Consider the following 27,821-nt stretch of genomic DNA (forward strand, 5'->3'; position numbering starts at 1 on the left):
GTTTAATGTCTTTATTAATGACACAGACAAAGGGATCAAGTGCTCCCTTTACAAATCTGCAGATGATGCCAAGCTGAGTGGTGCAGTTGACACTCCCAAGGGACAGGCTGGCAGCCAGAAGGATCGGGACAAGCTGGAGCAGTTGCCCATGGGAATCTCATGAGGTGTAACAAGGCCAAGTGCTGGTGCTGCACCTGGGTCAGGGCAATCCCTGGTGCCAGCCCAGGCTGGGGATGAACAGATCGAGAGCAGCCCTGCCCAGAAGGACTTGGGGGTGCTGTGGGTGAGAGCTGGACATGAGCCAGCCATGGGCACTCCCAGCCCAGAGAGCCAAGGGTGTCCTGGCTGCACCCAGAGCCCCATGGGCAGCAGGGGAAGGAGGGGATTCTGCCCCTCTGCTCCACTCTGGTGAGACCCCACCTGCAGGGCTGCCTCCAGCTCTGGGGTCCCAGCACAGGAAGGACATGGAGCTGTTGGAGAGAGTCCAGAGGAGGCACCAAGGTGATCAGAGGGATGGAGAACCTCTCCTATGACAAAATGCTGAGAGAATGGGGGTTTTTCAGCCTGGAGAAGAGAAAGCTTTGAGGTCCCTTCCAGTCCCTGAAGCAACTCCACAAGAAGGATGGAGAGGGACTGTTCACAACGGCTTATGACAGGACAAGGGGGAATGGTTTCAAACGAAGAAAGTAGGTTTGTATTACATATTAGGAGGTAGTTCTTTACTGGGAGGGTGGTGAGGCCCTGGCGCAGGTTTCCCAGAGAAGCTGTGGATGCCCCAGCCCTGGAAATGTTCAAAGCCAGGTTGGATGGGACTTGGAACAATCTGGTCTAGAGGAAGGTGTCCCTGCCCACAGCAAGGAGGGAGCCAGATCATCTTTAGAATCCCTTCCAACCCAAGCCAATCCATGACTATATATCAATATTTTATACTGAACTGTTTTCACATTATAGTTAAAAAATAGGCAAAATTTACATTTTTATTTTGGTGGCAGATTTTATTTCCAACCCTAGTCTGAGGGTCCTGTAGCAATGTTAACAGAAGATGCTGAATCATCAGTCAAATTAAAAAAACAGTGTCATCAGCTGCTTCGGTTCGTAGAGGTGCAAGCACATAACGACAAACAGGGCATGTTCCCGACTACAAAAGAGAAAAAAAAAACAACAGGTTGTTTGCATTCAATTCTACTGAAAAGCTAAATGCTATTATTTATAAAGTATTTAGGGTCCCCACAATAGCACGACCTCAAACTCAAATTTGACTGCATAGCTACCTAGAGCTGACAAACTCAGAAGAAAGACTTGTTTTGTTTTTACACCAGCTACATAGCAAATGCATCAGGTTCTCTCCAAGTTCTTCTTCACAGCATTGATTTTACAGGTGGGACTTTTTTTTTTGAGGCAAGCATTAAAAATAAGTTAGTTACAGCCCAAATCTAAGATGAAGTATTTTGTCCTAGTTTTCAGGGATAGTAGCTTACTATGACAACAGAAAAAAAAATGGCAGGACATGTATAACAAGAAAAATGAATATTGTATCAACATATTGTTGATAATACAACATATGTATTATCAAGGTAAAAAAAATTATAAACCCATCAATTAAATCCATCAGCCCTCCATGCTAGAGGTTTTCTGATATGACCCCCATGGTAAAATCAATTAATCTTTCTCTTATACTCCTGAGAAAATTGTGTTACACTGTCAGCTCACTGAGAACTACCAAGTCCAGGTTTGCACTGCACATAAAGGAGAGTGGCAGTGCAACTAAAAAAAAACATACCAGTTCATTAATTATGGTTGCTTTAGTCTAGCTTCAACATGATGCAAGCCTTTTTAAAACATTTGGAAGCAAACTGATTACAGATCATGAAAATTAAGTCTAATACTGTATAGAATTACTAAAGGTAATTTTTTAAAAAGTTTCAGTATTTCCTCTGCCAGCCTTAGCTGTCACAATAAATGGGTCTGACATTGTGATAAGCCAGAGCAAACCCTTTGCTCTTCTCAGAGAAAATTATTTCATTGTCCTTACTTCAAGATAGGAATATAGTAAAGAAAGCTTTTCTTGTACCAAAACAAGTTATAATCCAGCCGTCTTTCATTCTTAGTAAAGGAAAACATGTTTTCCCTTATAGAAATATTCCCTCTGTTAAAGAAACTGCCCTTCAGGTAAGTACAAATACAATTTTTTCTTCACTTGCACTAGAATTTGGTTCCATAATGCATAAATTCAAATAATATTTCATAAATTCTTGGTACCTCATCCCACATTTTCAAAGAGTTAAAAGTTGTTCTTTCCAGAAGAATACACAATATACACAACCCCACCCCACCTCCAAACCCTCCACCAGTTCTGTAGTACTTACTCTCTGTAACCAAAGAGTTACACAAGGTTTGTGAAACAAATGATGACAGGGTAGCTCTGTTACGATTTCACCTTCCACATATTCACTGCAACAGATAGTACAACACTGCTCTTGACCTAAACCCATGATGAAGAAAAAGCATTAATACCTTGTTTTACATCTAAGATAAGCTCAAATTAAAATACATATATTATCAACAGTAATGGTTACAAAGTACAGTCACTGTAACTTCATTAAAGATTACTTTTCCAAATGGATCAAAATTATATTCAGATTCAAAAGATCTTAAAACAGCCTTATGCAGTAAGTATACTTAAATATTGCATCTATGGTATGGGAGAAAATTGAACTTGTTCTTACAAACTTTGTGGAAATTACTTTTACATTATTTTTTATAACATTGTAGTCACCTGTGAAAATAATCTGTGGCAGACTATCTATGATTTCTTTTGTAGCTGGTGGATGAGTCTGTTCAACATCAAAAGAAAGGGACTCCAATTGTGCCAGAGCAGTCTGAAAGGGGTAAGCAGAGATCAAGTTCTGTTATTCACAAATGTAACATTTCATAGAAAACAAACAAACAAACAAGAAAAGAAAGTGCTAGCAGCATTACTTTTTAAAATGGAAGATATTTCTGTTAAACTAACCATTTCATAATTTTTATTTTTGTAATGAATGAGATGAAACTGAAGGTCAAAACAGCAATGCCTTGCTTTTAAAGCATTCTTAAAGAGTATGAGGACAGAGTCTCAACTTAATCTACAATGAACATTTGTTAATTTTATAAAGTTACAGGGAAAAGCAGCAGGTTGAAAATGTAATAAAGCTTCCAATCTAAAACTGTCCTTTCATTGTGCTTCTGAAAATAAATGCCTCATTAATGTGTTTCCTGGCCTCAATTATTAAATTATTCAGGCACACACAAAAAATATTAAGTACCTTAGCTATACTAAGAGTGTAAACTTTAAGAAATAAAGACCCCAAGATCCATGTAGATATTTCTAATCTTAAGACACATAAAATGCTCTGAAGTAACTTTTTTTAAACTCAAATTTTTTACCAAACAGAATCTTTAAGACTACAAGTCTACACCATATTTGCTGCGTGTATTTGCTGTGTATATCATACATTCAACTGTGTAAGACACTGACAGGATATCCAGTAGAAAAAAAAAATTAAAATCACAGAACTCAGAATATTTGGTTCTATTTGTTGAGAAATGTACTACCTGTTTGAGCAGCACACAAACTGACACCGAAGAACCAAGAACACAGAAACACTGGGTTCACACCCTGAATGAATTAGTCACATCCTTTAAGTACAACTACTTACTGTTCTAATCAGCTTGAAAATTATTTGCACTGTTGGCCACAATAGTATCTTAGTAAGAAGTGTAAGATAGTGCGATATTTTTGTAATGCTGGGAATATACTTAATTAAAAAGCTCTATATACTACAGAAACACTGGACTGTACAGAAACCTCTTCAGTAGCCTTTCCTCTTAAACATTCCCTGAACTTACAGGGAACTTACAGCTGCAACCTGAAAACATGCCTGGACTTGGATCACAGTGACAAGGCAGCTCAAGCTACCACACTACTACAGATCTAAACTAGCAGTTTTATACCTACAGTCAAACCTTTGTGCAGAGAGAGATCAGCATGAGTTAAGAAATATTTACAGCTCCTATTGCCACAAGAAATTTGTCAGTTTAAGGGAAAACCTGGGGTTATTCCTAGTGCAGCGTGCAAGTTCCCCTACAAAACAAGTACATTGCTCCAATTTTACAGCTAATACCCATCAAATTCTGGTACAGCAGACAGTACTGCCTTACTAACATTAAAATGATTTTAATATTTGTATTTGGTTTTTGCTCCAAGTGCAATGGTCTGAGAATAAACAGTAGGTAAAATACTATGCTTAATCAGAATAACTACTACACCTGGAAAAACTAAGTAAGATCCCAGGGATACAGAAGGTTGCAAAATTATTTATGTGTCAAACTTTTCTGTTTATATCTGGCATGAGTATTCTTAAACAGAAAGCACTGTATTGCTTGCTTGCTTCTGAAACCTACACAAAAGAAACATTATAGACACAAGGCCATATAGTCACTCTGAGGCTGAAAGCCACATTTTCAAATCCAAAGTAAAGTAGTGTCTGTTTTATAACTTTTATAAGATGCGTCTTCAAAATAACTATACTTCCTCTTATTGCTTGTGTGACTGCTTACTTCTCCATGCAGCAAAAACAAAATGCTGGACATTTTTCTGTTAAAAACAAGAGTGCTACAGCCTACAAGGGTTTGAGGTCCTCACGTCTGTGAACTGGCACAGGAAATACTTATAAAGTCACTGATGCAGCAGAGGCAACCAGCCTCTTCTGTACTGCTAATGAAGTAAACCAGACACAGCCATCTAGTTTCTTTATAACAGATGGAAAAAAAAATATTTTAAATCACATATATATTCTATTAAGTTTTAGGAACCCAGAGAGCTATAAAAGCTCTACAACATAGGTTTTCAAAACAAGTATCTAATATTTTCATTACTTCTCCTGTACAAATGTCACAATTATTTGGGATAGATCTCTCCCACTCCCTCCCCTCCAATTAAGAGACACTTGAATTTTGGATGCTTTATTGTGTCACATCCCTTTCAAGTATTTCAAAGCCACAGTGTATTTTACTCATATTTTCTGAACAATTTTAGTAACCACTTCATAGTGTAAAAGTATGTGCTCTACATTCTGCTTGAGATTTGAAGGGAATATTTGGAATTCTTACTCAAAACCTGTGTTGTCTATGTGGTCACAGTCCATACAACTTTTCCTTTTATTACTCAGTTACCACTTTCTACTGACTAATTCCAAATATGCCAAGACTTCTATGCCCACCATAAAGTTTCACACGCTTGTGTGCTACTTTCAAGTACAAATGCTACATAAGAAAATCGGCTTTTCCACATTCACATGCCCTCTACCACCAGTTCCTCTGCCTACTTCCTAATGGTGTTCAGTGACACTCTGTTCCTGGTGACACAAACATACTCCTCAGCCAGCCATGCACATTATCACCCAGGATTACTTTTACAGGTCACTCTGACAGGACTGCACACATTTCTTCTGACAGAGTACTTAGGCAAATGTTGTTATACAGGAATGGGAAAGAAAAACTTGAGAGTCATAATAAACTCAGGCTCCTTCTCAAGTGCTAATGTGCAGATAAAAAAAAAAAAAAAGATGGGATTAGTTTTCCCTGTCTACACAGATCATCTTGCTTTGGCGCAAAGGAGGTAAACTGTTTTTGCAGTTCTGAGAACCAGCCACTACGAAAGAGAGAAGAATCTTCTCTATGTGGCTTCAAAACACTGCTTTTACAATAGGGATATCAACAGACCTTCTCCAAATTAATGAAGTGTCTCTAAATAAGTAATGATAACAAGAACCTAAACAGCTGGAGAAGGCCCCGTGATACTTGATCATGAATATGACCTCCTATATACCTTGGGGGATGTACAAAACCTGGAAACTGCATGACTGCCAACTTACGAGAATGGCCCCTTCTACTGCCTCAGAAAAGACCTGGGAATCTTATTCAGAAAATCATTGACTTTGCACATATTCATCAAAAAAAACCCCATTATCTATGATTACTCCACTGTCTGCCAGCTTTAGAGAGCATTTCCAAGTGCCCTTGGTATTTTGTCTGCAAGCACACTATGACATACATCCTGCCTAGTTCACCCCTTTAAAGTGGGTGCTAGCAGTCAAACTGCCCCTTGCTGCCCTAAACTTATGTAACCTACAAAACATTCAGTTCAGCTGTTGTAACGCCATACTATATGTCTACACATCATTTAGCTCTTATTTTGACAAATACCCTGCAGGGGAGATTCTTGCAGTGCAAGAATTGTCACACTGCATCAAACTAGATCTCAGCTAGCTCTATATTCACTCTGACATTGACCAACCTGAAGTAATAAACAAAAGACAAAGGCCATAACCATGCTGGTTCTTGATAATAAATGCTTTGGTCTATATTCAAAATTAGACAGGTGAAATGGGATAGAAAAAGGTAAAGATAAAAGGTTTTTTTTCCAGGTGGTATCTTTTCCTGATTGGAGTTTTTTGTTTGCCCGTTATTGGGTGGGGTTTTTTCAAAACTTTTTTTTTAAATCTAAAATACACAGAGTAAGACAGTGTCCAAGACTGAGCACCAAGATGTTTCCTATCACCATCCGAGTAGCAGTTGCATCTGGACAGTTTTCCTTATCTCCTGTTAATAGTCATTCAATGTCTCGCCTCATGACTCAGAGATAACACTCTCCAGGAGCCAGTTCTGTTTAACAGGTGATTAAGAACACACCTTGTGACTCAAAACAACATCAGCCCATTGTGAGATGCTCCGCCCAGGGGCAGAAGCTAGGCATTCCCACCTGGATAAATCCAGGAATTTCTAGACAGAAAAGCAGCCTCTCCACAGGTTTCCGAGAAGACACAGCAACCACATCTGCCACTCCAATTTGGACTGCTACCAGCACGCTGGCCAAAGGGGTGTCAGGTTGTATTCTGACTTTGTCAGTGGTCTTCCTTTTGTATCATTGCATGAATTTTTGATTTTTGTCTTCTTTTTTCTTTCCCCAATAAATTGTATTTCTGACTTGGAGTCTCTCACTGGTTTTGCTTTCAAACCAGAACAGACAGTCAAACACAGAAGAGTCTTCTACTCATAAATAAAAATTTGAGTAAAAAAAAATTTGCAAATGTACTCTTGCAAAAAAAAAAAAAAAAAAAAAAAAAAAAAGCCAGGACAACTCACAGGCATAGACTCAAGCACAAGCTTTCCTTTGTTATGTAGAGAATTTGGTAAAAATCTTTAGAATTAAATGGCATATGTTTATACTGGTAGAAACCAGTAACTTTCTTTGCCTTACGAGACATAAATGCATATACTAAAAGGAGTAGGCACTGATAAATGACTTCTTGTAGTACACCCTTTAAAAGAACTTTCAAGATGTATTTTCATGTTTGCCAACCCAAAAGTTCAAGCTAACACAGGAAAGTATTTTTTCTTATTCTCCTGATTTTCAGATTAAGTTGAAAAACGATTCAACTATAAATATTTATGTCACAATATCACAGATATAAGACCATCAAAAATATTTTAATACCTCTACAGCTTCTAAGTGTCCCTCTACTGCCATATATGTGAGAAATTGAGGTTCCATGTAAGGAATGGCTTGAGCAAGTCCTAGGCCATCACCAAACTCATCAAGTAGTCTGAAAAACACAGGTTAGGAAACATGGTCTTATTTTCAAAATAAATAGTTACAACATAAAGTCTGGATATATCAAATTATTGCACATCACCTGTTGTTAACAGCCTGATACCCAGCCAGCTGATCTCTCCCTCCCTTGCCTCAACTGGACATGTAAATAAGATAAAAAGCTTATGGGTCAAGAAAAAGGGCCATGAGTCATCAATCACTACCACAGGCAAAACAGACTCAATTCAGGAAAAGCCTTAATTTAATTGGAAGGTGATGATGATCTTTTGAGGTTCCTTTTCAATTTAGGCTGCTCTTTAATTCTATTCATTTATTGCCAATAAAAATGGATTTGAACAGTAAGAAAGAAAGACAAAAACTAAAATACCTTTCCCTTAGCCCTCTCTTTATTTCCAGGCTCAACTTCACTCCTTCATCCTTGAGGCCTCTAGTTTCCCTATCCCAAGCAAGGCAGAGGGAAAGGAACAGGGGTTGTGGTCTGTCCATGGTTAGTTCCTCTTTGCAATTACTTCCTTCTCACGCCGTTTCCCTGCTCCTACATGGGTTTTTCCCACAAGCTGCAGTCCTTCATCAACTACTCCAGCACAGGTTCTCCCCAGACACAGTTCCATCAGCAAATCCCTACCTGTTCCACCATGGTCTTCTCCGGCACCTACAGCACTTCCTGCCCCTTCTTTTCTGACCTTGGCGTCTGCAGGGTTGCTTCTCCCACATCATCTTCATTTCTCTCTCACACACTGCTTCCTGTTCAGCATTTTTTATCCTTTCTTAGCACCTTCCCAGAGGCCCCACCCTATGGTGGGTCCACTAGAGCCAGCTGGAACAGGCCATGTCCCACATGGGGCAGCCCCAGCCTCTCAGAGGCAGTTCTGCAGTTCTGGTGCCAGCACAGTGGTACCACGTTCCCACAGTATATACTTCAGAACATCCTGATGGGAGTTTTTACTGTGAAAGGGTATAAGTTCAGCTAATATGTTTCATATGTATGCTATTAAGATTGTTTTACAACTAACAATCAGATTTTGATTACATCATGTGTAATCATTCTTTTTTAGTTCTGTTTTAGAAATTCAGGAATTAAATCTTAAAACAAGCAAAAGTGAAATGATGTACAGGTCTGCATATGCCCAGCAGACCAAACTTAACAGACCATCAACATCTTTGTTCCTTTTACTAGTAACTAGGAAGCTTACCAAGACTAACCTCCAACACTTAAAAGACAGCTTCTGTCCCTGTCACACAATTCCATTGCTAGCTTATTGCCTGACAGTGTAAGAACATAGGCCTTACTTCTAGTTTGGACTCTCATGCATTAGTCCCTTTTATGCTTTTCTACAATATAACTTCATAAGGAGAAAACAACAGTGTTGGTATGTCTGCACTCAAGTCTATATCTTAATAAGCAGAAGAGAGCAAGTGTTATGTCTCTCACTGGAAAGCCTTTTGTCTATCCCATTCTAAAACAAACACATTACACTATTTTGTATGTGGCTCCAATCACTTTATTCCTGGTATTTGAAGCATTTTTATAATAAATTGATTGCAATATCCTTCAGTAATCTAATGACAGAAAATGGAGTGAAGCATTCAAAATTATTATAATATTAGGTAAGTGCATGGCATTTCAAAGAGAAATAAAATAGATTTATAATGACTAACTTACACCAGTTTCAAAGGAGGAAAAGACCAATTATAAAACAGGACTGACTTGAATGCTGATTACATTTATATTGCCTTATTTCTGTTACACTTCCACTTGAAAATTAAATTAGAAAATACACCCATGCCTTGCATATTTAGGGCACCAAAATGTTCTCAAATCACAGTCTGATTTAGTAAATCTGCTCCCTTTTCTCTCATTAGAAAATACATAGCACTTGAAATACCTTAAACATTAAAACTGAGATTATTAGTCCTTGAAGCAACTGTATACTGATAGCCATAAATACTTTTGACATCTTACACAGAAAAGAAAATAGTAACTACAAAACCTCTGAAATGAAAGCAGACAACTATCAAATGCATACCTCCACTCCACATCCAGGTCTTCACTCATACTGGAGTCATCCTCAAGATTGTTATTATCATCCAACAAGAAGAATCCAAGATGTATAAAATCACAAATTGGTTCATTTTCCTCGTCACTGCTACTTTCTACTTCTTCTCGGTACTGTAACCAAGGAATTTCACCTTCCTCCAATAATGTCTGCTCCCTTTATATAAATAAATGAAAAGCTAAAACTAAAAAGCTAAGAGAATTTACAAACACACATAAACAACAAAAGCCAAACATAACACAAAGACTAAACAGGCATGTTTCCCAGACTACGGAGTCACAGATTAGAAATTAAGCATTTGCCATAAAAATTCAAGAAATTCCCAGAGCTCAGAATCTCGTAAACACCCATAATTCTGTGGCAAAGTTTTGTCTAATGCTCAAGGCCAGCAGTACAGTAAGCAGTTTGTTTAGAATTTTCCCTAGTACAGTCATCATCCCCGACAGTGTTAATAAATTTGGTACTAAGCATTTTCTTATTTATCTACAAGTTCCTAAAGGCGCTAAGGAGAAAGATTGCCTTGACACCCAGAGTAACCTCCATGGAAAAGCTTGGCCTGAATGCGATGCAAAGAGCTACTACTTGCAAGAGAAGCTATCTTGCAAGAGAAAGACTCCTCTCATTCCTGGATATTCTAGAGGAGCAGAAGTCACCTGGATGCAGAGAGTCATGGGGCTGTGAGGCACACTTTCCCTATAGAAAGGCAGATTATGTTAAAGATGCATACATTTTCATGCTGTTCATATCAAAGACAGTTAAAAAGCACACAGATCCATTATTGTTGTTATGAAAGAGATGAGTTGTTATAAAGTTTTCCTAAAGTCACACTAGTTCTTCAAGACCCAAGAATGTGGAGAATACTAAAAAAGCATTACCAACAAATGGGACAGCTTAGCAATAGGTACTGTGCACCTAAGAGTGGAAGAAGCTGAAAGAACACTTAAGTGCGGCCTTTGCTTTATAAAGGTTCAAACTAGAGTAAATATTAGATGCTTAGGAAAAAAGCCAAGAACATTCTTCTTAGCTGTATACAGCTACAAATTTTGCCTTATAGCAAAGGCAGCTACAGTTTACGAGTACTGAATGACTGGAAAAATAAAGTAAGTTTAAAGTTACTAGAGCAAGCAAGAAATTCAAGTTTTCTTTAATCACTGATAGGGCTGCAGAAAATGAGCAGCAGTGGAATAGGAGAAGCAATAAAGCAGAGAGATAAACAAATTCTTTTCAAGGAGTCCTAAGCAGTATCAAAGGATGTTTATGTAACATGCATATCTTAACAATTAACTTGCATAACAGGCTTTTTAAAATCAATATATTAAGTCTATTAACCATATTGACACTACATGTCAAGATGCTCTCATTGCTTCTGTATTTTTCATTACATAGAACTGCTTGCATGAAATGCCATATTTTCCCTGATTTGAAATACATACAACTACTCAGATTATTGTGATGTAGGCAAATGATTGTTGCTAGCATGGTAACTGCTTTTAGATGTTATTCTATGTAGTGCTATGTGAATACCCTACTACTGGCGATGCTAGAAGCTATAGGAAGTTAGCCAATAAAATAAAGGCATACTCTTGGAAACAGAAGTCTGTGCTCTCCTCTTTCACACCATTGCTGCTCCTCTGCACACCAGGGTCATGCTCCTCCCTGCTCAAGATTGTCTCCCAGCTTTCATCACTTGAGAACTGCTCTTTTTCCACAGCAGTAAAATAGGAAAGCACAGATGTAGACCATTCTCCATCACTGCACTCTGAGCTGCAATTTAAAAAAGTAACAGAATATGAATTCAAACACTGCTTTAGGGGAAAGAAAACAATTTCCTACTTTTCTATCAACATTGCTTTCAATATAGGCAGCTTTTTTCTAAGAGAAATTAATCTTGTGCTATCTATAGATGCATTACAAATCAAGTGTACATAGAGTTATTTAAAAAAAAGAAAATTAGTCTGTAAAAAAGAATTCAAACATTCTACGCATCGTACTTTGCAAAAATGTTTTGTTCTTCCCTTGCCACATATGTAGAGTACAGGAAACAACTCAAGAACAGAAACCAGACTCACTATACACATATTTCTCCTAGATTAGAAAAATAGCAGCAGTGGCACAAAATAGTAGAGCTAGCACAATCTTAGGAAGGATGAACTACTGCTAGCATTGGTAATGGCACTTAGATGATTCACTCACTACAGTGATAGTTTCTGAAATTCAAAATAAAGCAAACTAGCTATGTGACTTCAAAAAGTTAGAGAAAACATACATGTCAACAGCCAACATGCTTACTAGACCTCGTTTTATAAAGCAATCCACAACACCCACAGCATAGTTTTCTAATCTGCTAAACCCAGTATGTTTAAGTGTATTGTTACTTCCCCAACTACAAACTCACTAATTTCCTCCCTTTATTGAAAAGTACAAATGCATGCCAGTAGAACTTTCAATTTAAGGAATTTTAAGTGCTTTTGAAAAACTGCATAGTATACACTGCAAGTTTTACAAGAATAAATAAGTTCAAGACACAGATTATATATAAGCATTTTAATTTGAGGCGGGAATAAATTTTTCTATCACAATTTTGATGACTATGAAAAGTGATGGAAATGATAATATTCATTAATTCTGGGCTATTTTAATGGATTACTTTAAAAGAGAAATCATACCTATTATGAATTCTGATATGTAGTCTAATGCATCTCGTATTACACCATCTAAAGCTGAATATTGACTTTTTAAAATATTTTTTTCTGTTTGGTTCTTTGGCTTTGTGTTGGGAGTTTGGTTTGGAATGATGTTTGTGTTGTTTGATCAAGTTTTTTAATACATATTTTACGATTTCATCTTAGATGAAATTGTATATAGCTGTATATAGCTGAAATTGTATATAGCTGAAATACTCAGATGCCTTGTTTTAGTTGTTCCTATTTACAATCTGAGAATTACTTCCAACACACTTTAAAATACTCCTCCTTTGCTTTTAATCAAATTTGTTCTATTTAAGGTTTATACACAAAAACTAATTCAGACCAGAAAAGGATATACCTAGAGTCACTAACAAAAAACAACTGAAGAACATTAAATATTTCAGAACTCAGGATTTAACTGTGCTTAGTTCTGCATGAGTGCAGAACATAACTTAATGGTTAGAGAGTTACAGACTTATCACTTGCCGAAAGCACAGCACATGAACTTAGCATCTGCATGTGGATTTGGTGACACTAGTCCCACCCCTGGCTGAACCCCCTCCTAACCTGTACCTAACTGGCACACAGTCCAAAATTAAATGGACTGAACTAATGGATATGATCCTCCTACCTCCTCCCTCCAGGGTAGAAGGCCCTGGGACCTTCTACCGCCCTTCCAACTCCGAACATACATGATTCTAACAAACATGCAAGACTTTCTCCTTTCCACACAGCTTCCACATGCTAACACCACAATAGCTGTGCATCATCTTGAAGAGAAAATATAAGGTGGGGGCCCACACTGCAGCAACCAAAAGGTGAATTTCTCCTTGGGTTGGGAATAAGCTAAAACTGAGCTGAAGGATGTAGTTTGACACGTATGTCAAATCCACTTTTTATGCAGCTCTGCATGAACATAAAATATGGTTTAAACCTTTAAACATAAAACTTCACCTTTCAAGAGTGAACATATTACTCCTCTGTACAGACTAATCATTGACAATTTATTTAATAAACATAAGTATTTTTAGGTTTTAGAACATAAATTATGGGGATTCTAAGTTAAAACCACATGATTCCTGTATACTGGTTCAGTTACTGTCATCATCAAGAACATTTGAAATAATCAATCCATGTTTCTTTCTGTCATGTTACAATAACCCATCACTGTGCATCATGGAAGCCAATGGTATAATTGTAGAATACATTACACTTCCTTCATGGCATTTTAATTTTCTAGCAGCAGCATTTCAAAAATTGAAAAGATTATGCATTACCAAAAATTTTTGAAAAGTAAACCTTACAAGGAAATGAAGGATTCATTTGCAAGTGCCTTTATTAAAAATCACAGAATTTTCAGGGTTAGAAGGGACATTTGAAGATCATCCAATCCAACCCTTCTGCCACCCTGCCATCCACCCCTTCTGCAGTCCAACCCGGGACACAGGAATGGTCCCAGGTGAGTTTGGAATGTCTTCAGAGAAGGAGACTCCATGACCTCCCTGGGCTACCTGTTCCAGTGCTGTGCCACCCTCAACCTAAAGTTCTTGTTGCGGTAGAACTTCCTGTGTTTTAGTTTATGGCCATTGCTCCTTGTCCTGTTACTGAGCACCATTGAAGGGAGTCTGGCACCATCCTCCTGCCACCTGCCTCGGAGCTATTTATTTGCATTAGTGAGATCCCCTATCAGTCTTCTCCAGACCAAACAGACCCAGATCCCACCTCTCCTCACAAGAGAGTTGCCCCAGACCCCTCATCATCTCTGTGGCCTCCACTGGACCCTCTTCAGTAGCTCCTATCTTTCTTCAACTGTGGAAACCAAAAATGAACGCAGTACCCCAGATGTGCCTCACTAGGGCAAGAAGGGGAGCGGGATCACTTCCCTGACCTGCTGGTCACACTCTTCCCGCTGCATCCCAGGACTCCACTTCTCTCCTGGCCCCTAGGGCACACATGACCAGCTTATGGTCAACTTGTCACTCACCAGCACCCCAATGTCCTAACCAGAAAAGCTGCTCTCCAGTGGGTGAGCCCCCAGCCTGTGCTGCTACTGGGTGTTATCCCTCACCAAGTGCAGGATCCCATACTTAACACCTTGAAGAAGAGAAGCCCCCAAGTCTACTATTTTAAAATGCATTTTGTTCTCTCATAGTTGCAACTCTGCAACGTTTTAAGGACAAGATTTTATGCTAACTAATTTTCATGCTTTTCTCTCTACAAAAATACAGGACATACTATTAAGCAGGCTAGCTTATGAATGGCAAGCACATGCACAGGAGAGCCACATCAACATCCAGAAGACATGTCTTGTAAAGAATGCAGTGGGAACAGAATCAACAAGATGAAAGAAAATTGCAAGAAAAAGAAGGAAAAATGCCATCACAAACATTACTACATCTTCCATAAATTATCATAGGTTTAGAAATGTATTTACCCTCAAATAGATCAGTTATATAATTCAAATTAATAGTGAAGAGTTCTAAGCTAACATTTTATGAATAGAATTTAATCAACATAAGGTTTATCCAAATTACTTTGTCTTTTGGGTGATGTCTTAGGCAGACTATATGGTGCTTGCATCCCCGACCATCTATTCTGTTTATGCTGGATATTAAGTTCTGCACCTTTAACACTGGTTCCAAGGAGAAAGAAATGCACAGTTTGTTATCAGAAACTGCACTCACTCCTCCACATTCCTGCTCCTGGACTGTGTTGCCTGCAGCATGGACAGACAGCAGGACAGAGCTCTCCTTTGCTTTTAGTTAGTTTTTAGTTAGCTGAGGCAGACAAGTTCCCTGGACTGTGGTTTTTCTTTTTCTTGGAACTGTTCAAACCTGCTCCGGACTGAACACCCAGAAATACACTGGTAGTTCATACCTGTGGCCCATCTGGGACTGGGACGCTGCCAGAGGGACTGATAAGAGACTGAGCGAGCTGAGTTACACCCCACAACAAGGACTCTCTGAATTTTAATACTTTTTCATTTTTTATGCGTGCGGATACTTTTCTCGTTAAATGAACAGGTTTTTTTCCACTTTTCTCCAAGGAAACATTTTCCCGAATCAGTTGGGTGGGGCCACTTGAATCTGCTTTCTAGAGGGACTGCTTTTGGAGTTTCCTCCCAAATTTGTCCTAAACCATGACAGCTGAAGAGCTCAAAGCAGGAGAAACCTGAACATTGCTTCTCGTGTCAAGGTTGGATCAATTTGTAAATCTAAAACTGTCATAATTAATAGCTACTTTGGAAACACCTAGTAGTCTGAAGAATTTCCATTAAAAAGGGATTATAAGCAACCCTATCAAGTTATTCGTCAGATATTACAAGGAAGAACAATTTCTTTCAAAAGGCTGGAGTCAAGAACATAAATAGGCTGCCATGCAGAATACTGAGATTTGGAAGCAAAAAAACCCAAATTCTGAAGAGTAAGCCTAGAAGGGAACTTTCAAAGGTGAACAAGGCTTTCAGTCTTTACCCTCCATCTGCTCAGTAAAAATGAAATAAAAATAAACAAGTAATATTCCTCAGTGATAAGATGCTCTGACTGCAGACATAAGGAAAGACTTTTTACCAGAAGAGTGAAGGATAACTGAATGGAAAAGTTGCCATCTTGTTATCTGATCATATTCTGAATTATGATCATTATGTCTCATTTGAATATGAATGTCTCATATGAATCTGATAATTATGGCTCATTTGCTAACATATTGTTCAGTTTCTCACACTACACAAAAGATTCAATACTAAAACAGATATAAAAATAAAATTTTTACCTGTCTTCATCTTTGTGGGGCATTAAGGAATGTCTGTTGCGGTCTTCAAACTCATTCCAAAAAGCACTGCCACTTAGAACATTGTTTTGCTCTTGAGCTAGTGCATTTCTTCTTAAGTCTATTTCTATGTTCTTTTGATGACTGTGCATTCTTGAGAGAAAGAACACACCAGAACTCATCTCATCTTTGCCATCTCTCAAGGGACACTCAGGATGGCACTGCTGGACATCAGCAATTCCAATTCTCCTCCAGGAATCATTTTCCTCTTCATCATCACTAGGGAGATGATTTTCTCTCTCCAGTTGTTTAGCAGTATTTTGTTTTCTAATTTTAGGTCTCACTACCAGCTCAGATGAATTTTCTTGGTCAGTGTCTTCATCACTGATGTTTAATAGATAAGCAACTGGTACAGGGGATCGAATTCCAACATCCACTACATGTTTTGTCTGCTGTGTTTCGTAACTGTCAGCACCCAGGCTAATTTTAGGTGCAGCTTCATCTTCAGCAGATTTAAGTGTCCTATTGTTTGGACATGCCAAAGGCATTGGTCCTGCTTCTTCACAACTTTCTCTACAAATGCCGTGGTTGGAAGCAGACAGTCGGGACTCTAAGTCATTAATAGACTCCATGTCTTTTTTACACTGAGAAAGTATGTTATCTAGTCTTCCTTGAATTAGACCTGCTGCTTCTCTTATCCAAGAATATTTGTCTAGAGCATCCTCTTCCTCTCCATCACTGCTATCTGGCTCAGAGGAGTCAATGTTTATGAAAGCAATTCCATTTTTACCATTCAAATCATTATGCCCTCCAGATGTGTATTCTGCAGGGTCCTCAGATTTTTCATAAGGATTCATCAAGTCCTGTGAGATTTGGTTGCCTTCAAGACCATAAGAGAATACAGAAAATGGTGATGTTTGGCTTGATGCACTTTGGCAAACAGGTTCTCTAATGTCAGCATCTTTTGACAAAGGCTCATCTAATAAATCAGCAGAAAATTTAACCAATGGACTAGAATCTTCAGAGAAAGCTGTAAGAAAGAATGCACTGGAATAACCAAAACCAACAGAAATATTCTTGTCTACAACAACTGCTCATTAAAAAAAAGGGATAATTTACTAGGACTGCAGTACAAAGTGATAGAAACATTTATCAGAGATGTAGTCATTCTTCAGTAATATATTTACTTTCTCATTTATACAAACTAAGCCTACAGAAATAGATATAAATTCTACAATTCCAGCTACAGATGTGATAGGGAAAAAAGTATTAAAGGAACATATACACAAGCAGAATTTTTACATTGTTTATATAAAAGGGAATTATAACAGGAAAACCAAAAGAACATTTCTCTTCATGTTGGACTATCCATTCATTAACTGGCTAAATTGTGCCTTCTGCCACACTCAGATAAAGTCACTTATTGCTACTATAAATTACATACTAAAAGAACTGTATTTTTTACCTGCACCTTTGAGTGCAACTCCTCATAAGAAGAAAATAGCGGTGTTGAATGTGGTATTACAATTAATAGTTGCTTCATCACAAATGCATTTTAGATATATTACACTTGAACACCTCTTGCATAAAGGAACAACAAACATTAAATCTAGCAGCAAGAGTTAAAGAAGGTAAAAAAATGTATACTACTGCTATTACAAAATCAGTACTTTTCAAGTAATTTTTAAACTTCTAACCAAGGCAATAGTCCAAACTATTTTGTCCAAAATCTCATCTAAATCATTAGATGAGTCTCCATTACTAGGTTGGTGAATTCCTGGCAGTGGAATCTTATGAGAGCTATGCTCCTCAGCACTAGGAGTCTGGCTTCTAGGAAATAATACTGTATCTAATTAGAATCTTGAAGCTCCTCCACAAAATTGCTACGAGCCAAGGCTGGTTGGCAGGCCCCACTACAGATCGTCCACTCCACTCCTCTTGCTCAAGCAGAGTCATGTATAGTAAGTTATCAAGGATCAAATCCAGTTATATTTTTAATATTGTCCTCTTACTCATCTTCTACAGTTTCTTCGATTCCTAAAGCACTGGGATGGTAACTTCATGGTACAGGTGCTAAAGGGGCCAACTAGGAAAGATGCTCTCCTTGATTTACTGCTTGATAACAGAGGGTCTCATGACCCATATGGAGATCGGTGACAGTCTTGGCCACAGTGAACATGAAGTGGTAGAGTTCAAAGTCTCTAGTGACAGAAGAAAAAAGTAAAAAATTCAACTCTGGACATGAGGAGAGCAGACTTCAGGCTTCTCAGGGAACTAGTTAGTGAGATCCTGGGAAAATGCTTTGGAAGTTGCTGGGGTCAGTGCTGGTCATTTTTTAAGGACCACATCCCAAGGGCACAGGAACAGGCAATTCCAAAAATGCTGGAAGTCAAGAAAGTGAGGTAGAAGGCTGGCTTGGATGATTAGGGATCTTTTTTTGGAGCCAAATCAAGAAAAGAAGGTATATGCCAGTGGAAGCAAAGTTAGGTGATATGGAAGGAATAGAGATGTTGCTGCCACTGTAGGGAGAAAATTAATGTGGCCAAAACTCAGCTGGGGTTGATGCAGGCCAGAAACATGGGGGCCTTAATAAAAAGAGTTTTATTAAGTATGTCAGTAGCAAAGCTGATGCAGGAATTGCATTAGCCCATTAAAGGATGAGGATGGTCACCTCACAGATGGACCATCAAAGACAAGGCAGAGTTGTTAAATGATTTCTTTGCCCATCTTCAGGACTGATGAAGAGAGGATGTCCAAAGAGGTCCCAGTACCTGAGCTAGAGAATTATCAACTCCCAGTCAATCCTGAACATGTATGGGATCTGCTGCTCCTGCTGAATCTCTATAAGTTTATAAGGCCTGACAGGATTCATCTGAAGGTAGTCAACTAGTCAGCTGATGTCACAGCAAGGCCTCTCTAATGATTTTTGAACAATTCTGGGAATCTGTAGAGGTCCAAGCTGACTGAACCGTGGCTAATGCTGTTCCAGTTTTCAAGAAGGGCAAAGATGACCCTGGAAAGGCAGACCCGTCAGTCAGCCACACGCTGCTACAGTCCACTTCAGTGACTGATAAAATTACAGAGATGACTATTCTGGTGTAGTGAAAAACCTGAAGGAAATGCAGCCATTGGTCACAGCCAGCACAGCTTCATGAGAGGAAAAGTCCTACTTGTCAAACCTATTATGACATGGCATCCCAGCTATTGGATCAAGGGAACTTGTTCATGTAATCTTTATGGATTTTAGCAAAGCTTTTGATACTGCCTCACATAAGTTCTTCTGGACAAAACACCCAGCACACAGATGCATAAATACATCATGTGATGGGTGAGTAACTGGCTCACAGGTCAGGCACAAAAGGTGACAGCGAATGGAGTGAAATCTCACTGGTGACCTGTCACTAGTGGGATTCCACAGGGCTCCATCCTCATCCCTGTGCTCTTCAGATCTTCATAAACAACTAAGACACAGGACTCAAAGGTACACTAAGTAAGTTTGCTGATGATACTAAATTGGGATACTGGAGAGCAGCCCAGGGGGATCTTGGTCAATGGCAAGTTCAACATGTGTAAGCAGTGCCCTGGCAGGCAGGAAGGTCAGCCCTGTCCTGGGGACATCAGGCACAGCATCGCCAGCTGGGCAAGGGAGGAGATTGTCCCACTCTGCTCTGCTCTGGGGCAGCCTCATGTCAAGTGCTGGGGGCAGTTTTGGATACCACCATGTGAGATATAAAGATATAAGAGAATGTCTAAAAGAGGGTCATGAAGATGGTGAAGAACCAAAAGGGGGAAGCCACACAAGGAGCAGCTGAGGTGACTTGGTCTGTTCATCTTGGAGAAGAGGAGACTGAGGGGAGATCTCATTGGGGTCTTCCACAACCCCAGAGAGGAAGAGTAGGGGCAGACCCTGATCTCTTCTTGAGGGTGCACAGTGACAGGACCCCAGGGAATGGCCTGAAGTTGTGTCAGGGGTGGTTTAGGTTGGGTATCAGGTAAAGGTTCTTGCCCCGGAGGGTGGTTGGGCACTGGAACAGGCTCCCCAAGGCAGTGTCATATCACTGGCCTGACTGAGTTCAAGAAGACAATACTCCTGGGCACACAGAGTGATTCTTGGGGATGGCCTATGGCCAGGAATTGGACTCAATGATTCTTGTAAGCGCCTTCTAATTCAGAAAATATGCAGCATTTTAGGTAATACCTATCCACCCAAATATAATACCAGCCAGGGAAAAATGTAGCCTACTGGAGACAAAGAAAGTAAATCAATCCAAAATGGTTCTGTAAGATAAATTTAAAGAGTTGTAATATACACACAAACAAATGTAAAGGAAAGGCATTTTGTTATTAGACTAATTTACATACAAAGCAATTGTATTAGGAACAGGGAGATAATATACCCTTAAACTGCATATATCTAATGATCCATAAAATAAATGCATGCATCTCTGTGTAACTGAAACAACAAATGTGGTAGCATTATATAGAGACTCCACTAACGTCAATACTGCTTTAGAGGAAATAGACCTTTAACTAGATCGAAGAACAGAAAATGTATGAAGCATGGACAACAGTAAACACACTTCAATTACAAAAAATTTAAACCACCCTAAGATGATCTACATCACCTAACAGATTACAAAAGCAATTGAATACAAAGCTAAAACAGCACTATACCATTACCATTTAAAAAGAAAAAATTAGAATAAAAAAGCAGTTTCAAAAGAAAGGGAAGGAGGAAAGAAAAAGCTACCTTGTAGAGCAATAGAATCACTTATGCTGGAAAAGACCACTAAGGTATCAAATGCAACCATAAATCTAACACTGCCCAGTCCACCATTAGACTATGTATGTACGCCTTTTAAGGACCACCAGGAACTGGCAACTGCCACTTTTCTGGCAGCCTCTTCCAATGACTGGCAAACCCTCTGGTGAAGATACTTTCCCTAACAGCCAATTAAACCTCCTCTGGTGCAATCTGAGCCCATTTTTTCTTGTTCTATCACTTGTTATTGGGCAGAAAGAACCACACCTGCCTCACTCCAGCCTCCTCTCAGGCAATTGTACAAGAGCAGGAAGATCCTCTGAGCATCTTTTTCTTCAGGCTGAACACCCCCAGCTCCCTTAGCTGCTCTTCATTTGACTTGTACTCCAGACCCTTCCCCAGCCCTGCTGCCCTTCTCTGGACACATTCCAGCCCCTCAATGTCCTTCCTGAAGTGAGGAGCCCAGAACTGGACACAGCACTTGAACTGTAACCTAACCAGTACCCACCACAGGCAGATTGTCACTGCCCTGGTGCCACATTATTGCTGACTCAGGCCAGGTGCCCTTGGCTCATACTCAGCCAGTGTTGAGAAGTACTCTCAAGTCCTTTCCCCCCAGGCACTTTTGAAGATCTAAGGTTCTATCAAATAAGGTTTTTCAAGCTGAAAACCTCAGGCAAAGACATGGGACCATATTTCTAATCCAAGAAGGCATTCTGTATTCTTCTATTAAATTATTATTAAGATGCTAATGTCACAGAAGGCATTTTGGTAAATACTAACATCCAATACTCACTAAACAAGAAAGGGAAGTGGTCTAACTGGTATACACAAATAAAAAAAAGGAACTTTTAAAGATGTTTTAGAGGTTTAATCTAATTTTCACTATGGTTGACAAAGAGAACAACCTGGTTCATGATGCATCAAATATTTCACAGCCTCATTCTAAACAGAAGGTTAGAATAGGCATTTTCTTCCAAATGTGAATTTTAATTTGGACAAAATAATTTGAACTAAACAATGTTATTGTTTTCTAGTTTGTTAGAACACATTAACTCATGATGAATGTTCTTCAGGCAAAACTACATAGCCTAATGTAGATTTATTAGATTACTTACACTTTATACAATGAAATCTAGTATAAAAGCAAATTAAAGACATAGGAAATATACTTTTCATGTTATTTAAGCGGCTCAATAACACGAGCCACTTATATGGCTCTCAATGTGCCTTTTTCCTCCAGTCCCAAGCATCCCAGTTTGCAATGGAATGGCACATAACCAAAGATATGTACATACATACATAAAGGATTCTCTTTCTGAACATCTTCCAATTCTAATTGTTTGCAGTTGTCATTCTGTTGATGTCCATCTCTGTCTTGGTTATTCAAAAGTGGTGTAAACCCAACATAGGAATGTTTTCTTTCACCTGTAATAGTCTGATATCCTCCTGCAGGTTTGGGCCAAGTAGTTTTGCCAAGTCCTTGGCCCATTGCTACACAAGATTATGGGGGAAAGAAAAAGAGATACTTGTTAAACAACAATATGTCTTTGCAGTTTCCCTCTTCCCTAATACTTTGATATACTTTTTTATCAAGGAATTTTCTATTTCTCTAAAGTCTTAAGCTTCACTTACAATATGATTATTAAGAACATAGAGTGCTCTGTGCCCATACATTATGAAAGCATGTAACCGAGTGCTCATCTACACTAAACAATATTGGCAAACACTGACTGCGTCCCCACCTTAACATGCTTTTTAGTACAACAGAAACTTAATAGTTTGGTTTTTTTAAAAAAGTAATCCCAGATGTCACAACTTTTTTTTTTTTTCTTTTTCACTCTGTTCATAAATCTGATGCAACACATGTATCAGCTTGCAGAAAAGATTTGCAAGCATTACAATGGAAAATCCTTCAGGTAATACAACACAATTCAGGTAGCCCTAGCTAGCTTATCTTTGTGACTGGAAAAGTATAATTAATTAAATTGCACCTTCTAAAATGATAGTCCCGGGGAAAAGGCTTTATTCTTACTGCTAGAAGTAGTATGTTCAGGCCTGGTCATACAAAGCATTGCCCACACACTGCTTCTTCTTGCAGCAGTTTTTCATATTAATGAAACCTACAGCTTTTACCAAGAAAATATAACATAAGGAGTAAAAAGGAACTTGAGAAACTGTGGAAAAACGCTGCCAATATTGTAATAAAGAGAGATTTTAATTCAGCAGTATTATCAGGTATTAATAATCTAACACACACGGGTTCATGCCCAAAAGCTGTTGCTTGTAAAAATGCAATTAGAAGTTCACTATTTCAGCTATACAGTGACTTCTTTGTGTCCCTCTAAGTCACTTTTAATCTTTATTAGATATGGAATTAAAAAGTTTCTGTTCTTGAAACTCACCAAATTAAAAAGTTAACATTAAAGACAAGGAAGATTAAGTTTGCAACCATTAATATAGAGTATTATGAACTTTAGAAAAATATGAAAGCTTTTTTATTTCCTGGCTGTGCAACTAATCTCTTCATTACACTTAAAAAAAGTATCTATGGACAGAGACATATGAAAGAGATTGAACCTTGGCAGAAAAAAAAATAGCAGGTATCTGAGGCATTTTTTTCCTCATTCATCTTTGAAGCTCTATGTAGTTTGATTACACATAATTTTCCTGGAAATATTTTTGAGTATTTGTCCAGATCTGCCCATCCTACATTAAAAACCAGAACCTAAAATGTTTGTTTATTATCTATACCATTCCTGCAATCTTTAGAAAGGTGAAAACTCTAGCATCTTTGCAAAACAAAAATCCTAGGAACTAATGCAAGAAAAAACAGGACTGACAATTAATTTCCTATCTAGTCAGCCAGTAGTTAATATCTTTATTAAGTCAACCAGCAAGTTATTTATTTTCAACCAAGCTCTGACACTTCAAATTTCCCTTCACTACAGCATGGTTGGTCAGCAGACTGCCAGAGGGAGTTGATAATTAGCAGCCACATCCAAATCTGCAGAATAAAATCCAACAGTTAAATTAGTAAATCAGAATAGTAATGCAGAAATCTGTTCTCCACAAGTGCTTGAAACAAACAAGGTAAAAATATAACAAAATTGCATAACTTCTAATTTCATTTTGTTCTCTAAAATATCAGTATTGTTCAAAAACAGATGTCCACTCAACAGAGTCAAGCTCTCTGAATGCAAATGTTTCATTTTTTAAAAAATGGATGTTCACAACATGCAAAATCTGTTTAATGCACTACTTTTTTTTTTGTTCCAAATAATGCTCTCACATACAGAGTCTCTCATCACATATTCAACTGTTTCTAGAAGATAGAGCAGGCAGTTGTTATTCTTCTGTCCTGGGGAAGACTTATTAGATCAAGACAGTGAAAGCTTTTACCACTTACTGGAGTTATGGATGTCGCATTTGGTTTTCAGGAGAGACTAACTTCTACCTAAATACAAAACATCTCAAAAATAAGAGATAGAGGCATGCACTTATTTACCTACATGCCTAAACTGAGCAGCATTTAGCCACATGAATGCAGAGACCAATTTAGAAGAAACCCTTCAGACAATGAAGCTGTGAAACACAATATCCTCTCTCAGGTATTTCTTCCAGGCTAGCTCAGCCTAAGAAGTAGGTATTGCTCCAAAAGGTCAGTTTAGTAGACCTGTTCAAAGCACACCCAATAGTCCCTGACAAGACGCATTTCTGCAAAATGGACCAGTCTTAAGAGATGTATCACACCAGTGAATAAATAACTAAGGTACAGGGCAAATGAGCGAATTATTCACTTCTCTGGCTGAAGACGTTTATACACACACCTCCATGCTTCCAGAACATTATTACAGTCACCTGAATTCCTCAAAAAGATTGTGAACAGGAAAGCATTTTGGATTACCAGAGCTGATTAAAAAATGGGAGATTGATTCATAAAACACAGTTCACAAACAGGTAGGTCCAGCCTTTAAGAGGCACTGCCCTAATCACTGACAGAGTGGTGTGCTTCCTCTACTTCTACCAACACTGCACTAAGGACACCACTCCCTAGAGACACCAAATTACAGGTTGCAGCATAGAAAGCCTCAGAATCTAGACCAAATCCTAACCAACTTGTCCTCTTCCACGAATTTAAAAAAATGAAAAAAAAAAAAAAATCCCCATTTTTCCAGATGTAAGTGTTCAAGATTAGAGTAGATGCATGCCTGCATGTGTTCACAACCTAACACTGTAGGTTTAAGTTAAGAAATCATCCCTATTCTTGACCGCAATACTACATTTAAAAAATCTCAAACCAATTTACAGAGCCACATGTAGGACTGGAATTTCCTGCTCAGACAGATGCTGGCAGGATCCCGTCCTCACCCACTGAAACCTGGTCACCTCCCTTTACTCTCCTCTCTATTACCTTTTGTTCCCTCCTATCTCCTCAACTCCATCACATCCTCTGCACTAGTGACTAAGAGCAGCAGCTCTCTTGGGTCAAGCATGACTGAGGCCATGAAGGTGATCTGAAGCTGGAACACCTCTGAGGTCAGGCTGAGAGAGCTGGGGCTGTTCTGCCTGGAGAAGGCTCCAGGGAGACCTTATAGCACCTTCCAGTACCTAAAGTGGGGCTACAAGAGAGCTGGAGAGGGACTTCTTCCCCTTGGCCTATTACATAGGAGGAAAAAGCTTGGCAGAATATGGCTGGGGGGCCAGAGGGGATTGGGCAAGAAGGTGGAAGGAAACAGTTCCAAGTTTCTCCAGCTGCAGGAACTATTTAACTACCTTTTTTTTTTTAAGAAATGTAAACTTAGTCTTAAATATTTCTAAGAAGTATTTTTTCAATCTTTTAACAAATAATTTTTAAAAATGCTTTTCCTCAGGTTTTCCTAGCATGTGTAAAAAAACCTTGCATGCGCATCGCATTCTGGACCCAATCTCAACACTTGACATAGAAATAAAAATAAATCCTTTATCCTCCTCAATTGCTCTTTTTTCTCTTAAATCTATGAATTACAGAAAACATTTTCGCCTACAAGGCAACAACAGGATCTCACATTCAACGTTTGAAAAGGGAGTGCATGCTATACTGATACAATTACTGTTTTCTAGGTTACCATCTTAAAAAAAAACCTGCATTTATTCCCAGAAGTATATTAATTCATTTGACTGTCAAATGGGCAAAACTTAAAGCCAACTCATGTTCTTCACACCCTCCCCCATAATTGACTATTTCTGAATCATAATGAAATCACACACCGATCAACATAAATAAATGGTGCAGGAAAAGTATTCAAATACTTTTAAACTGTATTATCCAAGCAGGAAAAGTATTCAAATTCTTTTCAACTGTATTATCCAATATTCTTTACATGGAACCAATATTCTACATCTCTTTCTTCCCTGCAGGTATTGAAAGCTTCTAAGTGCAGTTGAATTAAAAAAAGAAAATAATTAGAATGGAGAATTTTCAGTTTGCTAAGCACCACTACTCAGGACTGCAAAGAGATTATTTCAGATTTCAGTTAACAGAAGAAAGGTACACAATAATCCCAAAAATGAGAGGAATATTTCAATTTAAATAATTGAAACAACATACTACGGTCATAATTTCCTTCTCTTGCCTCTATGGGCAGATTAACACTGGAATTATTTAAATTTCTTACAAGCTTCAGACTACATACACTATCAGATTAATACTCAAAGCAATGGATATTCAGTTAAAATTTACTTTTGTGGTCTGGTATTAATCTCAACCTCAGAAAAACTATATGCCAGAGTCTAACCCCAGTAGGCAGCTAAGCACCACACAGGTGCTCACTCACTCTTCCACCCAATGAATATGGAGAGAGAATAAGAAGAGTAAAAGTGAAAAAAAACCCCATGGGCTGTGATAAAGAGAGTTTTGGAATCAGGGTTGTTGTTTTTTTTTTTTTTTTTTTTTAAGGGGAAAAAAAAATAAGACAAAGACATAAAAGCAAGGAAAAATGAATAATGCAAATAAGACCTAATTGCTCACCAGCAACCCAACAATGCTCAGACAGTTCCAAAGTCACAGCAGCCTGGCCAACCTTCCTCCCCCTATCAGCTGAGCGTGATGCCACATGGTCTCGAATATCCCTCTGGTCAGCTGGGGTCAACTTCCTGGCTGTGTCCCCCCAACCTTCTCACTGGTCGGGTGAGAAGCAGAAAAGGGCTCAGCTAGCAATAACAAAAATATCCCTGTGTTATCAACACTGTTTTCAGACAAACATATAGAACATTATCCCATGCAAACTCTCATGTAGAAATTTTGCTCTATTGCAGCTTAAAACAGTACACTGGATGACAAGCAAAAACCAAACATCTTTCTTATGGATCCAATTCATTCAACCACAAGTTCCTTCCTCAAACTCTCTGGTTTTGAAATGATTTAAGGCTCCTCACTAGGATATTTGAGACCACAGTAGCAATTATTTTCATAAGCAGTATCAGCTCAGCTACAAGTACACTGACCAATGGAATATGCTTCAGGGACATACTTTCAAGGCATTGTCTTTTCATCAACCTTACAGGTCATTTTGAACTCTCCTTTGAGCTACAGATTCCACTAAGTCAATGTTTTTACTCAGTATAGTTCCTTCTCTCTGCCTGAGGCTGCAAGTAGCCTGTAGCCCAAATCCAATAAGCTGTCAGGCTGGTGCACTACTGATTTAATTTTAAATAAGAATATTGTTTAGCTGTGTTTTTTTTACCTCTCAGATTACATTTTAAAAAAATAGACCCCCAAAAGCCATGATCATATAAAAATATTCTGATACTGATTTAAGACTCTTCCCAAAAGTGGCAAATGATCACCAGAAAAGAAGAGCTCCCTCCCACTTAAATACTAAATGGTTTCTGTTTTGCATTTCCCTAAAAGC

At 38.5% G+C, this 27,821-nt stretch overlaps 1 protein-coding gene across 5 annotated transcripts in view; it reads right to left on the minus strand.

Annotated features, from left to right (window-relative positions):
- Positions 1-945: 945 nt before the first annotated feature.
- PJA2 (praja ring finger ubiquitin ligase 2) overlaps positions 946-27,821 on the minus strand; it is a 33,442-nt gene continuing 6,566 nt past the window's right edge. For 2 of the 5 annotated variants that reach the window (XM_053931849.1, XM_053931852.1), the window contains exons 2-9: positions 22,231-22,422; positions 16,170-17,196; positions 11,293-11,475; positions 9,682-9,867; positions 7,538-7,646; positions 2,777-2,879; positions 2,367-2,482; positions 946-1,138 (exon numbers count right to left, since the gene is read on the minus strand). In XM_053931849.1, coding sequence (XP_053787824.1) covers positions 1,058-1,138; positions 2,367-2,482; positions 2,777-2,879; positions 7,538-7,646; positions 9,682-9,867; positions 11,293-11,475; positions 16,170-17,196; positions 22,231-22,420 — 1,995 coding nt within the window. In that variant the 5' untranslated portion in view covers positions 22,421-22,422 and the 3' untranslated portion in view covers positions 946-1,057. Of the gene's footprint in view, positions 1,139-2,366; positions 2,483-2,776; positions 2,880-7,537; positions 7,647-9,681; positions 9,868-11,292; positions 11,476-16,169; positions 17,197-22,226; positions 22,423-26,938; positions 27,060-27,821 lie in introns of those variants that run through there. The other 3 variants (XM_053931850.1, XM_053931853.1, XM_053931854.1) reach the window with 3 other exon arrangements.

Source organism: Vidua chalybeata, chromosome Z (assembly GCF_026979565.1).
Source record: "Vidua chalybeata isolate OUT-0048 chromosome Z, bVidCha1 merged haplotype, whole genome shotgun sequence".
Classification (NCBI taxonomy): domain Eukaryota; kingdom Metazoa; phylum Chordata; class Aves; order Passeriformes; family Viduidae; genus Vidua; species Vidua chalybeata.